This window comes from Melospiza georgiana, chromosome 2 (assembly GCF_028018845.1).
Source record: "Melospiza georgiana isolate bMelGeo1 chromosome 2, bMelGeo1.pri, whole genome shotgun sequence".
Classification (NCBI taxonomy): domain Eukaryota; kingdom Metazoa; phylum Chordata; class Aves; order Passeriformes; family Passerellidae; genus Melospiza; species Melospiza georgiana.
In genome coordinates, this window is record NC_080431.1 from 117,350,695 (window position 1) to 117,368,348 (window position 17,654).

Below are 17,654 nucleotides of genomic sequence, written 5' to 3' on the forward strand. Positions count from 1 at the left end.
CCTGCTTGTCTGGAAGGTGGAGGGATGAAGAAGAGGATGATGGAGGCAGCAGGGTTCCTTTGCACAGGGTGGGAACAGTTCAGGCTAAAGTTGTCTTCCCACCTGTGTTTTTCCATATCTTCCCCCAGCTCTTTCACACCACAGAGCTGCCAGTTTTCTTTCAGAGGCACAACACAAAGGTGTTAACTCGAATTTCTATCCAGAGAGAGCGGTTGCATCCATCCAGCCTCCACATTCTTGCAGTATTTTCTCCATTAAGCCCCAAGCCTGGCTGGTTATTTTCTTTTTTTGGGTTACTTTTTTTCATCCTGCAGCTGTTGAGGGTGGTGAAGGATGGATAAGAATTGAACCAACAAACAAACAAAGAAGGAACTCTGAAACTTTCCAGATCAAAAAGCACACACAAAATTCTCTTTTCAAGAGGTTTTAATGAAGAGTCATATTTTGAAACCTCTCACACTGTACAACACATTTAACTGTACATCAAGCTCAGATAAAAAATAAAGCTTTCTTACAAAGTACGTTTTTCCAGTGATTTTTTTTCTTTTTTTTTTTTTTTTTTGCAGTAAAAATAGCTGCTACATAAAACCCTCCTGATCTTTGAAAAGGAGTCACAGTTATTTCCAAAAATAGAATTCATATTTTAATCATACAGAATAAACTGCAGGAAGAGACAAGTGAACTGAAAAAATAAGGCTTGTATATAAACTTTTTTTTTAAAAGTACATGCATAGAAGTTGAAAAACATATGCCATTTATAAAGAAAAAAAGGTAATTTTACCCATATTAATATTTTTATTTTTCAGTTACAGAAGAAACCACAAACAGGCCCTTTTATGTCCCAGAATACAACATTAGTTTCCTGTAAAAATGCCAAAATGCACAAAAATTTGCCAGCTTCAGTCCTGGCAAAATCCTGAGCCTGACCTCCCTCCCTGCCCCCCCAATGCATGCACACTGAGCATACAACTTCTGCTGTCTCTCAGGCCAATTCAATATTTGCAGAAGGTTGTAGATCCCAGACAAACATGAAACCCCCTCCCACCCCACATTTGATGAGTTTACATTCATCCTATTTCAAAGCACACATACAATTAGTTTAATTTACACTATACAGTATCTGTTAAATAGGAACATCAGAGTTTCCAAAGGAATCACAGAATATATACAAATTGAATATTGAAATGGTATGATTTTCCTTCCCTTCTTTTAAAGGGTGGGGTTTTTTTATGTTAACAGTTGCTACATCTGGTTATGTACCTATGCAGCAAATTTCCGGAGTAGTAACAATAATAATAACAATAACAAAACGTGCTTTAAAACAAAAGTAATACCAGTTCTCCTTACTGCTCATTTCAAATAAATTAGCTTGTGTTTGTTTTTAAATAAACTGCATGAGGACGGCGGTGTTTCAAAAACATCCCAGCCAGAGCTCTGCTGGGTTTTCTCACAGCCAACCTTTGGTTCCACAGCCAACCCATCCTTCCAGGGCAGTGTCAAAGCGCTGTGTGGGGCAGGGCAGGCAGCTGGAACGCTGCCCCCAGGAGCATCCAGGGCTGTGCCCCCTCCCCAGAGCCCCACCGGCCGCTGCCAACACGGATGAAGCTCCCGCTCTGCCTCCCCCGAGCGCGGCGGGCCTGGCTGCCGTGGCTCCCGGCCATTGTCCCCACCACTGGTGACTCCAGATGGACTCCCAGGCTCTGGGATCAGTCCTCGGTGTCGGGCTGCACGCCCAGCATGGCGTGCAGCTCCTCGGGGGTGTAGCCCAGCAGGTTGTGCAGGTCGCACACGAAGCGGTACACGTAGCGCTTGCCCGACGTCTTGTGGATGATGTTCTTGTCGTAGTAGTAGCGCAGGCCCCGGCTCAGCTTCTCGTAGTTCATCTTGGGCTTGTTCTTCCTCCTCCCCCAGCGCCGTGCCACCTGCCAGAAAGCAAAATTCATTCAGAATTTGTTCCATTCATCTTCTTCTTAGTGGCTGATTAAACAAAACCCTTTCTCGGTCAGAGCGTTTTATTTGCTTTGGATGGCCCAACTTCGCAAGAGAAGAGCTGGTGACTGATCCCACCAGAGACCCCAACAGCAGCTCCACGATGAGGTGGCTGACAGCAAAGTGGTAGTTGGACCAGAGTCAGACAGATTTTTCTCCAAAACACCCAGGTTTGAGTTTCAAGCCCTGGGAATCATTTGTTTAACTTAGGGTGAGCTTGAGAGTTCCCCCAGAAGCCTTTGATGTTGTTATGCTAAGTTGTCCATGTTCTGCTCCCCTACTGGATTTTGTCCAGGTTTCTGCTCCCCTTACGTGTTTCCTCTCTATGGTTATTGTTCTAGAATGTTCTACCCCCAAGTGTCTATATTGTTGCTTCCCCTTTATCTCAGGTCTGGGGATCCTGCCCCCTCATACTGTGCTCCACATTTGTTGTTTTCACCCTTTATTAAAGTTCCCTTTGGGCAACCCCATCAAATCTGCTCCTTCTCATTTTTGCCACCCTCACACTGAAGTCAGGGAACCAGAGAGGTTTGTCACAGCCACCCTCACTGTGACAGACACCAGTTTGTAGGGGATGGGCCAAAACATGCTTAAGGAGGTCAGGTTTAGGGAGAAATCACAGAATATCCTGAGCTGGCAGTGTCCCATAGGGACCAAAGTCTAATTCCTGGCCCTGCACTGGACCACCCCAAGAAACACAGAATATCCTCAGCTGGAAGGAGTCACAAAATCAACCAGGCTGGGAAAGGCCTTTGAGATGAAGCCCAAGCTAAGACCCAACACCATCTTGTCATCCAGACCATGGCACTGAGTGCCACATCCAGTCTTTAATCCTTGAACACCCCCAGGGACAGTGACTCCACCACCAGTGCAGCTCCTGGCCCTGCACAGGGCAAGCCCAGGAATCACAGAATATCCTGAGCTGGAAGGGACCCCAGGGATCCAAGCCCAGCTCCTGGCCCTGCACTGACACCCCAACAATCCCACCCCGTGCCTGAGAGTTTTGTCCAAACACTCCTGGAGCTCTGGCTCAATCTGCTCTCTCAAAAAAACAGTTTTACCAGGCAGCAGGGGACAACTCTTTACTGGAAGTTCAATGCTATGAAGCTCCTTGCAGTTCATTATTCCTCTCCCCTCTTTTTTCTTAAATCTAAAAGTTTCACTGGACTTTTTATCTCTTAATACAATAATTTTCCTACTGGCAACAGTATCAGAAAGTGAAAATGCATCACTATTAAAAAATGAAGTTCCCAAAATACTTCAAAAGCAGCACTACCACATTTGATGCGCAGCTAAACAAACATTATATCCAAGACTGAGCCCACAGAGGTCAGATCAGACTCCAAAATCTTTGTTTTCACCCCCATTAGCCACATACCTCATCTGGGTCAGCAAGTTTAAATTCCCATCCATCTCCTGTCCAGCTAATGAATGACTGACAGGACTTGTCAGTCAGTAACTCCAGAAGGAATTGCCACAGCTGGATAGGTCCACTGCCTGTTGGGAAAGAGGAGACAGAAAAACCACAAATTAATACCTCTGCCAGCTCTAACCACAAGCAATGTATGTGACCAGACATGTATCACAGACCTGGTAATTAATCTGATTTATCTTTTTTATAGATCAGAAAGAAACCTAAGGTTTTACTCTATAGCACAAACCTGCTATTACCCATGGGAAAATGAAGTCATGTTTTTCATGGAAACAAAGGATTTGACAAAAGTTATGGCTTTCCCTCTCATATGGATCCTTTAACCCTCACTCCCACCTCCCAAACAGCTGCATTTTGAGCTCCAGGGCTTGTCCTGAAGTCTTTGGATTGGCAAAGATCCTACAGGAAAAAACCTATTTCAGCAAGGACTACAGCAACAAGGCCTTAACAACACCTGTGGGAATTTCCAAATCTGGGAGATTTTGTCCAAGCTCCCCTCTTTTTCAAACAGATCAAAAGTGCATTTGGCTTTTTCTTGATCTCATGTGCCTGCCTGTTCTTGCTTTGGGTGGATAATCCCTGAGACTTTGTTTAGTAACAGATAAAATTAAAATTATTTGTGACTAGTGGTCTCTACCTCCATGGCACACGCTCGGAGGGAACACTGATGTTACATAAAAAATAGGAGTGACCATTTTGCCTCAGCACTCACCAGTAAAGCCAGCCAGGATGGCTGCTGGTATAACTGGTTTCCCTTGCTCCACAGGATCACTCCTCTCTTGAATGTAGTCTTTGAAGGACATGGTAGGTTTGCTCAGGCACAGGGACTGGCTGCAGTCATCCTCAAAGCTCTCATAGGATGGCACACGCTGCAAATCCACCAGGGAGGACTGGCTGTTCCAGGACTGCAGCATGGAATCTGAGCTCTCATAGCTCTCAGCACCACTGTCACTGGATTCGTGCTCTCTCAGCTTGCCTGCATCAAATAAAACCAATAAATATAAATACAAATACAAGAATATATAGACAATATGGATGAAAATATATAGACAATATGGATGAAAATATATAGACAATATGGATGAAAATATATAGACAATATGGAAGAAAATATATAGACAATATGGATGAAAATATATAGACAATATGGATGAAAATATGGATGAAAATATATAGACAATATGGATGAAAATATGGATGAAAATATATAGACAATATGGATGAAAATATATAGACAATATGGATGAAAATATGGATGAAAATATATAGACAATATGGATGAAAATATGGATGAAAATATGGATGAAAATATGGATGAAAATATGGATGAAAATATGGATGAAAATATGGATGAAAATATGGATGAAAATATGGATGAAAATATGGATGAAAATATGGATGAAAATATGGATGAAAATATGGATGAAAATATGGATGAAAATATGGATGAAAATATGGATGAAAATATGGATGAAAATATGGATGAAAATATGGATGAAAATATGGATGAAAATATGGATGAAAATATGGATGAAAATATGGATGAAAATATCCAACAATAAAATAACAATTAATAGAAGACAGTGTTGATGGTTTCTTTCCCTCAATCCAGCCTGTCCATATAAATCATGCAAAGGAGGAAGAGGCGTTCAGATCACGGCCTTGGTCCCCATGGTTATCATGCAGATAACGACTCACCAGAGTTATCCATCAGCAAATTGAGATTGTTCCTTGGGAAATCTTGGTTTACTGCACAGTAGTTCACACCAACAGCATCTGCTTGGGTTTTAGGGAACAATGGGAAGTCTTGTTCTGGGTTGAGGAGATTCGGTGCCGTGGAAGTCTGACAGACGTCAGTCAGGAGATTGGGTTTGGGATAACTGAGGGGTTTAGGGTATCCAGGCATTTGCATTCCATAGGAATTCTGATCTACGTTAACAGCTGAAAAAAGAAACCAAAGAATTAGATGATTTTTCCCCTGGAGACCCTTAAACAAACTAATACACTAAATACACCAAATCAGATTCTGCAAATCCCCCTCTAACTTGCCAGCCACAAATGCCCATTGTTCATTCTTCAAGGAAACTACAGAAAAAACTGGGGAAGTTTTAAGTGGTTTTGAGCAAGGCTCTCCCTATTAAGTGGTGTAATCAGGCTGAGCTGAAGGCTGACTGTGGTAGAATAAAACACACCATCAATCAAACAATCTGAGGGAGCCAGCACTGCATCCCACACACTCCCAACAGCTCTAGCACACTCTCAGAGCCTTTAAAAAGGCCTAAACAGAATTCTTGCTGCCTCTCAGTTTTTGCCTCTTTTTGCTAGAGATGGGAGTGGTCATTGTGCTCCACACATGGAGGGCTTGGCATAGCAAGAGGAAATTTCATTTTCTCAAAGCCTTTGCTCTTCAAACGATTTCCGATATAAATCAGGTGACAATCAAACAATACAAGGAAAGGCTGGAGCAGCTGAAGTCAAATGTTCTCCTCAAGCACAGTAACTATTCTGGTGCTTTTTGTTTCTACCCTGAATCTGTGACGTGCTTAGAATAAACTGAGAGATGCAAAATATGAATTTTTAAAAACACTTACTTAAGGAATTATTATTGACCCAGTGAGGAACTGAGGTGAGGTGAGAGTTCTCCACATACTGATCCTGTGTTTTCTCTTGGCTGTCTGAGGAGAGGAGAAAAAGAAAAAAATTGGCTTTATAGTTTTAAAGATCCAACCTGTATGCCATGGAAAGCTCCTGACTCTTGGGAGTATTTTGGTAAATTCACAAAAATTTTAGTACCATGCTCTATTTGTATTGCATTCTCTCTCATGACAGAAATCATAAAAAAAAAACCAAAACCCAACAGGCTTTAAAAACCATCCCACCAATTGAATTTTCCCATTAAACTTAAAACCAACAATAACTGCAATGTGCTTTAAGGTCCAGCTGTTGGTTAACTTTGTATTTATGGGGTTAGCTGTTTTATTTATGGGGTATTTACAGTGGCCGTACCCCGATTTCACTTATCCCAGTGATTTTCCCAAATAAAACCTGCCCACAGATCTACTCAGCCTGCACACAGAATGTCTGCAGCCATCTGCATCTGTGCTTGGCATACCAAGGATGTACTGACAGTGCTGATAATGCTGTTATTAAGCAAGTTTTAAAGTTTATTTCGAGTTCTCATATGCAATAAAACCCTTCATAGTGAAACCAGTGTTGAAATTGAGTCCCATTTCTATTTCTGTCAGGAGAGCCCTAAACCAAAAGTTTTTTCTGGCTCTCTAACTACCTTTTATCATCTGCTCCAGGTGTTCCCACAGAATATCACCCACATAGTCAGGTGCCAGTTCCAGGAAACGCTCCTTGCCCAGGTTGCACAAATCTTGGCCACTCATAAGAAACTGATGGAAATTCACATTTGCCAAGCTGAACTCATTGGTAGCCCATGAAAGCCACTGGCAAACTTGTTGTTCAGTCCACAGCCAGGGATCTGCAAGACAGGAAGGATCCAACGTTTAGAGATAACTCCTGGCCCTTGTCAAATATCTTCCTTAAAAAACAGTAAATTAAAAAAAAAACCTAAAATTGTTTAGCCAAGTTATTGAGTCCTGAATGAATTCAGAATGAATGTATTCTTGAATTTCTAAAAAACCCAAACAACTCAGTTCTCTCTTTTCTTTCTGCATTCACTTTCAACCAGAGATGCCCTCAGTTTGCTTGACTCTCTCCTGCTGCCAAAGCATGAGCTCTCCATGCACCCATTTTTAACACCAGCAAGTCTGGCCTCTCCAAGGCAAGCTGTGCCAGATTCACATAGGATCCATTCTTGTATTTCCTACTGACATCATTCTTTCCTTTTCAAAGAGCAGCTATTCAGCCTCCTCCTTAGCATTAAAAGGAAAAAAAAAAAAAAGAGCTTATAAATAGCAAACACTTACTATTTGGGATACCCAGCCGACACTGTTCCTTTGTGAAACCACTGAAAGTATCTTTCAGGGCCTGACTCATCACAGCCTTGCTGCACGGGGTTAACAGAGGCAATTCACAGTTGTTCGACTCTGCAAGAAAAGAAAAGGGGTGGAGGGGAGGAAGAAGACACATTAACTTCAGGGCACTGAAAGGACTGATTGGCTTTTACTGTTTGAAGAATTAAAAAAAAAATGCTAAAAAGTTGGTGGTTTAAAAACAGAGATCACCATGCTCTAAAATCTCTGTGCTACTCGTTTGATAAGATTGCATCACTAATTAAAGCTTTGCAGCTTTCCATGCATAGATCCTTATTTACTCTCAGTAGTTACATAAAGTGCCTTTGTTGCAGGGAAGCTTGATTATTTTTTTAAGGGAAATGAGACTGCTTATTCCTCTTTTACCACCTATAATTTGCCCTGAGACTTCTTTGCAACTCCAGACAATCTTTATTTAATTTGAGAGCTAAGTAACTGACAGCAGGGTTGTGAAGAGCCAGCTTGCACTACTCAACACTGCATTTCAGACCTTATCACATCTCATCACCCAGGCACATGGTGCAATGGATTATTCCATCATCTGGACCAAACAAGTGTGACTTGTAACAAGCTGGGGGTGAATAATGCATCCAACCACAAAGCTGGCACCATTATATGTCAGTAAAAATCACTGATCTACTTCACTGGCTTTCAAATTTGCAAGAAGATTCTATTTTAAGGATAAATTCAGCTCCCACTCAGCTTTTCTTATTGGTCAATTTTTACCAGAAGATGCCTCATTTTATCACAGGATGATGTCACAGAATGGTTTGGGCTGGGAGGGAACCTTAAAGCCCATCCAGTGTCACCCCTGCCATGGGCAGGGACACCTCCCACTGTCCCAGTCACTCCTGGCAGATTCCAAGCCCGTTCAGAGCTGTGCAGCTCCTCTTGCTCTCCCAGACTATCTACAGGCTGCACTTGTGCTTCACTTCTGCTGTTACCACACCCTCCCTAATATCTGCAAGCACTTGCTTTGCTGACCAGAGCAGGTGACTGATTAGAATCACACTAGAACAAAGGACCTGTGGTTTTCTGGGTTTGAGGGCTTGAGGTTTTTTTTCCTTTCCCTAAGGGGAGATAAAAGCAGCATCAGGTAAAATATCTACATTTTGTCAGGGGTTTTTGGCAAGGATATGTAGGGCACTCTTGGTGGGATACTGACCTACACACACACAAATAATTAAAAAAAAATCTTAAAGCATCCCTACCTTATTTTTTAAAGTATGGAATAAAACATACTGAGATTTAACACCAGAGAATCAAAAAGCTTTCAGAATATGTGCACTTGAATTATGGTTGAGATGTTGCAAATTTAAACACATAAAATCCTCATTTTAAAGATTTTTAAACTCTTAGCTCTGCTTAAACTCCTAAGGCTTCTTCCATGAAAAATCAGACTATTAGGCTACTGCATCCCAGTTCCTATTTCTTTCCAGTACAGAAAACAACAACTATCCACAAAGAAACTCACATGAACAAAACCAAGCACGTACACAGAAGTCTGTGTATTAAACCACCCAGGAAATGTTAGACCCCAAAAATTTCTGCTCTACCAAGTGGACTAAGGAGCAAAGTGAAGATTTACCATAAGAAGTGGAGTCAAATCCTGTTGGCACTTCCTGAAGCGTTTGGTCTTCACTGAGTGAGCAAAAATATCCAGCAAAAAGCGAGTTGGAGCTGTCAAAGGTGTCAAACGCTGGCTGACGCTGCAGGGGAACAGAATAAACACAGAACCACGTCAGCATTCTGCTGCAGAGCTGTGAACTCCTCTGCTAGGAAGTGTCTGGGTTTGGTTTCCTAGATCTGGAGATCATGCACAACCACTACCTTGAATGAGGCAGCTTTGAAATGCAACCACAATGAGGGCACGGCTTCTGCTACGTGAATAAAAGCCACCGATGAGGGCCCTCGAGGTGGGGGATGTGCTGCAGCTTACAGTAAAGCCAAATCAAGATATTCTTGGGTTTATTTCCTGTAATTGAGGCTTTTAACAATAGACAATGCTCATGTGTGTATAAATACATATTTATTTCCAGGTGCATTTTCAAGAAATCCTCATTTCCTTAACCCTTTAAATTGATTATTCACTCGATGAGGATTTGATGGCAGATCAGTAAATTATGGGGAAAATGCCAGTACAAAACCTACAGTAGATTTATGAATTTGTTTTTTTCTTCTAAAGGATAAAACTCATCTGAACCACATCAACTGAAGCTACACAGCCAGCTTTATAGGACTTGAGGAAGGATGTTACAGCAACTTTTACACTTCTGCCTTACTGGATTTGCCAGCAACCACAATTTGAAGTCTTTCAAGTGCTCAGATGCTCAGTGAAACACTTCTACTTTCATTTTGTAGCAAAGGATAAACAAGACTGATAAAAATGTTCCAGATAAAAGTGGTTTCTACTGATATACTGACATTCAAGAAATATTGTTATATTTTGAAAACCTAATTCCTTTCAAACTTGACTTGAGCCAATTGAATATGCCAGAAATACTGGTATGAAATTACTAAATTCCCCCCAACCACTTCAGTCTTTGGGGGGCAGAAGGAATGTGAGCAGAGGAGGAAATAACTTCAAAAACAACTTATGAAACTTGCTTGTCAGTCACAGGGAAACCCTATCTGCAACATCTTGAGGCAAAGATGGATAAAAGTTGCCCCTGAGATTTTTTTCAAGGCACCTGAGGATAGAACATTGCTCTGGAAAGCTGCAGCTGGCCCATGGCTGGAGACAAAGGCAACTTGCAAATGTTTGGTTTAGGCAAACACTCATTTGCCAGCTTGTGCCAAAGGAGTGGATTTAGCTGAGGACAAGGCAAGGATTTTTCAGGGCAGTATTCATGTGCAATAAAAAAAAGCAACCTAAACTATGTTCCTGGAACAGCAAATTAGGGTTAATTTTCCCTCTCATTCCCTGATTTTTACATGAAAAAATCTCCTGGACAGCAGGGACAAATTGTGGAGCTCTGTTTCAGATACTCTCTAAGTCAAAGGCAGCCTTGGAAAGGCTCATGTCTGAATAAAAAAAAGTTAACATCTACCAAATCTGCTGGTAAAAGATTCTTTATACATTACTAGATAAAAGCTCTGACTCATCTCTAGTACCTAAAAGAAAGGGCAAGTTCTTTCAACACAATCTGGAAACTCCTGCATTTTGTGTAAATGACCCTTCTCCTGAGTCACTGGAAAAAATGCTGTGGCATGTGAATGAGTAAAATCCATACCGTGCTGGTTTCAGATTTCAAAAGGGAGAAAATTAATGCGCAAGCATGTTCTTCATTTCATAGTAGTAAAAGAGGCAAAACACAATGCAGGATGAATCCTGCTCGTCCTATCAGTTTCACAACTACTTTGCTTGGCTTTCCAATACATGTAATTATTGCAGGGTGAAATAAATGGAATGTGAACAGCCACAGCAGAGCACAACACAAATCTCTGACTTAATTCTGTGACAACTGAACAGCTTAGATCAACCACTGTGCTAAGGGCACACAGATGCTAAGTTGGGGATCTCTTGGATTTTTTTGTGAAGAGAAGAAAAGGTTAAGAAGGGAGATAATGCATCAGAGCAGTGAGCATCCCAGAGCCTCACTGATTCTTCAAAGCATGGCCATTCCTCAAAGCTACTGAGAACAGAAAGGGTCTCCCTAACCTTTACACTGATCGATGCCGGGTAAAAAACTGATACTGGGATTAAAGAGCAACTTGCAAGAATAGGTAGGGGGACTTCAAACTGAGCCTTTACAGGTACTCTAAAGGCTCAGTCTTAAGAGACTGTAAATTTAAAAACCTCAGTTTGTAAATTCTGTAAGAATTTAAATTGTAAATTTCTGCAAAATACTGTTTGTAAATTTACGGTCGTAAGAGACTGTAAATTTACAAACCTCAGTTTGTAAATTCCTTTCAAAACAAGGTAACAGACACAAGCCTTTGTAAAGATAAAATAAATTCAATGATTTTTGGAGTTGTTACAATGTATTTGGCTTCCATTAATAACAGCTGGAAGTGAACAACCTAGTTTTAATCCAAACAAGGTTCAGGAAGGTACCAAACCTGATCAGTCCTATCAGGACAGCCCTCTGCCAGCCTCATCAAATTAAAGATCTCCTGCTGCCCATCCTTTAACCTTTATTTTGGCACAAGTTCCACCAACACCAGCAAATCTGAGCTCAGTTCTTGCTACCTCTTTTAAATTTAGGGAATGGAGAGAGGAAGCCTTGTTGGGGGAGAGGGCTGGGGGTTCAAGATTTGCACCTTCCCATTTCAGCCCTGCTTTTTCTGTGGAACTCAGTGGGAACGCTCTGGCAGAAGATCAGAGGGGAGCAATGAAACCTGTGCTCACTTCTTGTCCAATTCCTGTTCCAGCACTGCAGGAACACAACAGGAGCACTGCTGGGAGCTGCCCCAGCTGGGTTTGGAGCTGCCAGCTCCAGGGTACTCACCTTGAGCATTCCTCTGTACATGCTGGACACTGGAGCCACCTGATCCATGTTCCTGACCCCAAAGTCACTCATCTGAAAAAGGAGAGGGGTGCCATTAAATGCACAGCCAAAGGAGGGGGAAGCAGATGTTACCAGATGTTACCAGACCCAGCTCTGGCAGTGAGATACAGGGAAAGCTTTTCCAACCTCCCAAGCACACAGGGCAGCTCCCACCTTGTTTTTCAGCTGGGAGAGCTTTGACAGAATTTGTGTTTGCCTGCAAAGCCCACAGAAAACCCCTTGCTCACTGAGTACCTGTCTCTTTGGGCTGTGCTCCAACTTTTCACCCATTATCTGAAGAAATCAGTTTCGTGTTCTTTTTGTGCCCTCTCACAGGCCATGATTCACCTCAGACTTTGGCTTTCAGAGGAAGAGCAGTGACAGAGTGACACTGTGATACACCTTCACCCCCTCACGAATAATCAGAGAAGTCAATTCCCAGTGTCCCCAACCTCGGGCCTTGACTCCTTTACTCCAAACCACATTATCTTGTACATTTTCTAAACACGGGATTAAAGCATTTATAAAGCTTTAGAGGGCTTAAGTTTCAATTGAAAAGGGGTTTGTGCAGTGAAATACCCTTTTTAAAGGGCTGATAATGGGACCACTACCAATATGTTCATGCCATTAAAGTCAAACCTTTATCATATTGCCTTTATCACCAGGAACAGAGTTGTGTGAGGCCTGTGTGACTTTCCCCCTATATATCACTTAGGGAGAAGAGTGATAAGATTCATATCCAATGGGAAAGATCAAACATAAGGAATAAAGCCACTTTTATGGCCATTGTTTAGGTTTATCGTGATGCAGCAATGCAGGTGTCAGTGAATGATACCTTATCAAGCTACACTCTTAATTTTCCTTCCCTTTTTTCACAGCATTGGGTGAATTCCCTTGCTCCACAGCAACTGCCTGAAAACATGCACTTGTACTTAAATCACAGAGGACACTATCAAGATTTCCAAAAACTGTGGTCACTTACTACAAGCCAAATCTCTCACTCACCCTGTTAACACAAGGGAAAAAAATCACTTCAAAATTAAAAAAAAATCGTAAATTAGGATCTTAAAATAAGCCCAGCTTGTTGAAAATGGCAACACATTCAAAAGCTGTCCATATAACCAGAGAGGAAAATAAAAACATCTAACAGCCAAAGACAAGGAACCCTTTCATCCTTTTAAATAGCTGATCACTTAAAAATAAAAGTAAAAAAAAAAATAAAAAATAGCAAGAGTCCTTAACATGAAAGGCCTATTTCAACTTGACTGGGCCTTCTAATTGAAACAAAATAAATCAACTGACACTGAAAAGAATATTCATTAATGTTACTCAAAAAGCGCAATCTACTGAATGATGTTTTTTACCTCAAACAGCACGTACAAATATTTGATCTAAATTACACATCTCATTGAGCAGCAAAGAATTTCACACAGCGTGAGTCTCACTCAGCAAGCATCCTAATCTGTTCATTAAATTTGCCACAGTTTAAACAACTGTTTATCCTTGCATTTGGCTGGGCTTTTTAAAAACTATATGGCAATTTCCAACACCCTTTGTTTTGCCTTTGAATTCTGCTCTGGTGGCCAGGGATATCTGGCTTGGGGATTTGAGTGTTTGAGGAAATATTCTGTGAATATTCTGTAAGTTGAGGTCTGATCCCTGGTTAGGAGTACAAATAAGATTCCTGGCACTTGTGTGCAATTCTGACCTCTCCACAAATCCTGTTAGGCACTTCCCCATCCACTAAAAAGGATTCTCTCCTTCCTGCCTTTTTTTTTTTTTTTTTGTTTCTTTAGAGTCGTTTAGGGCCCTAAGACAAAAGGTTTATACCAAGTGTTGATTACACGGCATTGCTCATTAACCCAAGCCCGTTTTTCTCCACGCTGGGTTTGTTCTAAAGGAAAGCTTTGGAAAAATGAGACCCCGAGCTCTGGCTGAAAAACACATGGAGATCCTCAGCATGTTTTGCAACACTCCAGTGGAATATCTCAAGCCGAGGAATTTCTAGACCCTCTGCTCATCCCACATCAGCTCTCTCCCCATGAGCAGCACAAATTTCCAGCCCTGAGATACGAAACCCTTACAGACAAACAGAGCTGGAAAGGCAACGCGGATTGGCACAGAGGGTTAAACCTGCCTTTCTGCTGGACTTAGAAAACTGTCTTTTTTTTTTTTTAATTCAGAAAAGCCACTACGGCCCAACACGGTGTGACTGGGCCTCACCTCCAACTCCTCCACTAATGCTGATGACTGCGACTTGCCAGCTATAATTGGTTTAACTGGCAGGACACCTTCCTCAACACCCCCGCATAGCTGAGTGGGTGAACCAGAACAGGGTCAACAGGATCAGGCACTTATTAACTAATACTCCTGAATTCTGATCGCCTTCTTTTCAGCAGCAGCAGCAGCAGCCAGGTGCCTGCCCACAGCTGGGCACAGCTGGGCAGCATCCACATGGACAAGGGAAGCGCGTTGAGGGATCTGATGTCGCTCCAGTATTATTCCTCCTTGGCTTTTTGAGGGAATTTTTTAAGGGGGATAGCGGGCAGGAGGATACGATGGCTGGTTGTTGCTTTTCTTTTAAATGGCAAATTTTTTTTCAGAGGAAAAAGTAGCCTCCTTAGGAAGAGTGTAGGAGAGAGCGGCGTGCCCCGTACAGCCCCCGAGCTCCGCCGGGAGCCAGCGCGGCTCCTCACACACATGACACACGCTTCGCCCACGTATAAAAAACTTCGGTGGGCAGATCACACAGCCCAGCGTTTCGCTTTTTTCTTTTTTTTTTTAAGTCCCTTTAAACTCCTAACCAAATCCAGAGCGCGCTGCCCATTAACCCCTTCCTGCCGGGGCCGCGGCATCCCCCGGGGAATGAGCCCGGGGCCGCTCCCCTCAACCCCTCACGGCACCCGGGGAAGGCCGGGGCTCTGATCGCCATCCCCGGGGAGAACCCGCGGGGCCCACGGGTCGGAAGCAGCAGCGACGAGGGGAGCAGGAGGGCTCCTGGAACCCCGATGAACCCTTTTCCCCCACTCCGTTCCCCCGCCTCACCTGGCCACCGATGCCGGCGCTCCTGCGCTCCCTCCCCGGCGGCGGCCCCGGCCCCACACGCGGCGTCCAAGGGATCGAGGCGCCGCTGCCTCTGGGCGAGCCAAAATATCCTCGATGCGGCCGCGCCGGCCAACAACAACAACAGCAGCAGCAGCAGCAACGCTGATCCCGGCGGAGAGTCCCGGCCAAAGCAGGGGGGCACACAAGGGGCGGGATGCGGCGGGGAAAGGCAGGCGGGTGCCCGCGGTGTGTGGGCGCGGGCGGCCCGCGGTGATGCTGCGCTGGTTCCGCGCTGGTTCTGCCGCCTCCCGGCTCCGCTCCGCGCTGTGCCGCCCGGCCGCCCTCGCAGGCGCTCTTCAGCGGGCGGGGGGAGGCGGCCGGACCCGCCTCCCTCAAGCCCGGCCCCTCCGCTTGTTGTCGTCGCTGGTACCGGCACAGCCGCGCTCCGCCAGCGCCGGGGATGCTGAGAGCGGCTCGGGGAGGAAAAGTGGGGGGAAAAGAAAAAGGTGTTTTATGTCATTCCGACAGACGGATGTTGGTTTTTTAATTTTGTTTCCTCCCCACTCCCTGGCTATACGTGAGTTAATTCATGCTGGACTTTTTCCATGCTTGTTTTTTAATTAACGCCTCTGGTCGAGATGGGTGAGATTAGGAGCGTTAACCCCTAAAATTACAAATGGAAATAGTCTATTTGTACAATTTCTTGAAGAATGAATTTCTTCACAGAAAGGTTGATTAAGGCATTCGATGGTGGAGTCACCATCCCTGGAGGTGCTCAGCACTCGGTGCCACGGTTTGGTGCACTGTCAAAAGTTGGACTCGATGCTCTCAAGCCATCTTTTCCACCCTGATTCTGTGATTTTCCTCAGCAAACTGCGACACTGGGTGCTGTGGAACTTCAGGGATTATGTCATGTCGCACCTTCCGCAATTATTTTGGGGAGTTCTTAATATAAAACGGGATGCGGCACGGCGAAGCCGCAGCCTGCGAATCCTGACGCTGCAGCCTGTGAAACAGAGTTGGCGTTCCTCACACCTTGGGGAAAAAAAAATAAAATTTGGTGGCCCTTGGAAAGTTGCAAGGAGCTCGGTGACACCAAAATGTAAAGTTACTTTCTGCTGGATTTATTTTGTCCAAGTGAGTTCCCCCTGATTTTGTGGACAAGCAGGACTGGGTGGCTTTTTTTAGTTTGGAACCACCTAACTTGCCTGATTCTCTTGCGAAATCACCTACAAATTATTTGTTTATGGTATTATTTATTTATGATACTATTTATTTATTATATTATTTATTTATTTTATGATATTAAACACTTTGTGTGCCTGCAGACAAGGGACCCATGTGCCCTTCCCAGCTGGCTGACCATTGGAGCCACCCTTTCCTCTTGCTTCCCCCTTGACTTCCCTGGATTTGCAGTGAACACCAGGGATCCAAACTGCCTTTAGAATCAAGCTTGCTCTTCCACCTTGCTTTATTTAAAAACACTTGTGTCATTGGGTTGTAACTTTTCCTATAATAAGAGCCCACTAACTGCTATTTTGCAGCTCCTCACCAGATTTCAGCTGATTCTTTACCTTTGCCTGTGAATATTTTTGCCATTAAAAAGCCACAGTTTCTTTGGCCTTGCTGGTGCAGCTGTCAGGGCTCCCTCCTGTATCTTCCAGCTATTTCTGGCTGTAGAAAAAACTGGATTTTTTTTCAGTGTTTCTTTCAAACTCCTCAGAAAACTTTCTCCGTAGAAAAGCAGGATATATTTCATCCCTTAGGGTCAAATGTTACTGGGAAAATTGTGACAGTCTACTTTGAGAGGCTTAAAGATGTGTCTTGATTATGCCAATGACATTTCTTACTCCAGGAGAGCCCTGATCTAATAAGGCAACATCTGCTATAATCCTAGGGGAAACCATTAAAAACTGTATGTCAGCTGCATAGCAATTTTAATTATAACACTGACAAAAACAATTATGACACCCTTTTTATAGGGGAAACATCTGTCAGAAAGATAAGATGAAAGGCTGGGAGTTATTTATTTCTTGCTAAATTAACATTCTGGGACCCAGAGCAAAATTGTTAACCTGGCCACATTTTGCTCTATTGAAAGGTTGTATTTTTAGAGCAGTTCTTCTTATGTAAGAGTATTTAAGTTCATTAAATTTTACTTATTGTTAGTGTAGAAATAGACTTCATTAGAAGTGGTTTGTGCTCAGTGGGCTGGATGATGTATGAGGAGGGGCTGGGGGAGCTGGGTTTCATTAGTTTGGAGAAAAGCAGGCTAATGGGGAATCTCATTGCTAATTTCAACTCCTTAATGGGAGGTTGGAGCAAAGGGAGAGCCAGGCTCCTCCAGAGGTGCACAGAGGCAGCAGGGAAAATGCCAATTCGACATTTGGGAATGAATATTCCCAGTGTGAGTGAAAGCTTCACCTGGGGGAGTCTCTGATCTGGAGTGGCCAAAGCCCAGCAGGTCAGAGCACAGAGCTGAAACTTTCCTCTGCAGTCCAAGTTCCTCTTTAATTCTCTGTCCCCTCTGCATGGCTCATTTCCAAACTGTCACATCATTAACTCATAGAGAAAAAGGAAAAAAATAGGTTTGGCTTGGTTTTTGTTTTGTGCCCGTGTGTTTGGTTCTATTTTAGGAATTGTCCGTCCTCACAATTTTCTGTGGTTTTATTCCTGTGTGTTTTGGCACACGGTGAG

General features: G+C 43.3%; 1 protein-coding gene across 1 annotated transcript; it reads right to left on the bottom strand.

Annotated features, from left to right (window-relative positions):
- Positions 1–381: 381 nt before the first annotated feature.
- ETS2 (ETS proto-oncogene 2, transcription factor) lies at positions 382–15,302 on the bottom strand. The gene is made up of 10 exons (XM_058018787.1): positions 14,958–15,302; positions 11,874–11,945; positions 9,011–9,131; positions 7,357–7,476; positions 6,708–6,908; positions 6,013–6,096; positions 5,120–5,362; positions 4,134–4,397; positions 3,368–3,486; positions 382–1,922 (listed from the first exon to the last, which is right to left on the bottom strand). Exons 2-10 carry the CDS (start codon positions 11,943–11,945, stop codon positions 1,707–1,709), a joined length of 1,440 nt encoding a protein of 479 aa, XP_057874770.1. The 5' UTR covers positions 14,958–15,302; the 3' UTR covers positions 382–1,706.
- Between the last annotated feature and the right edge of the window lie 2,352 nt (positions 15,303–17,654).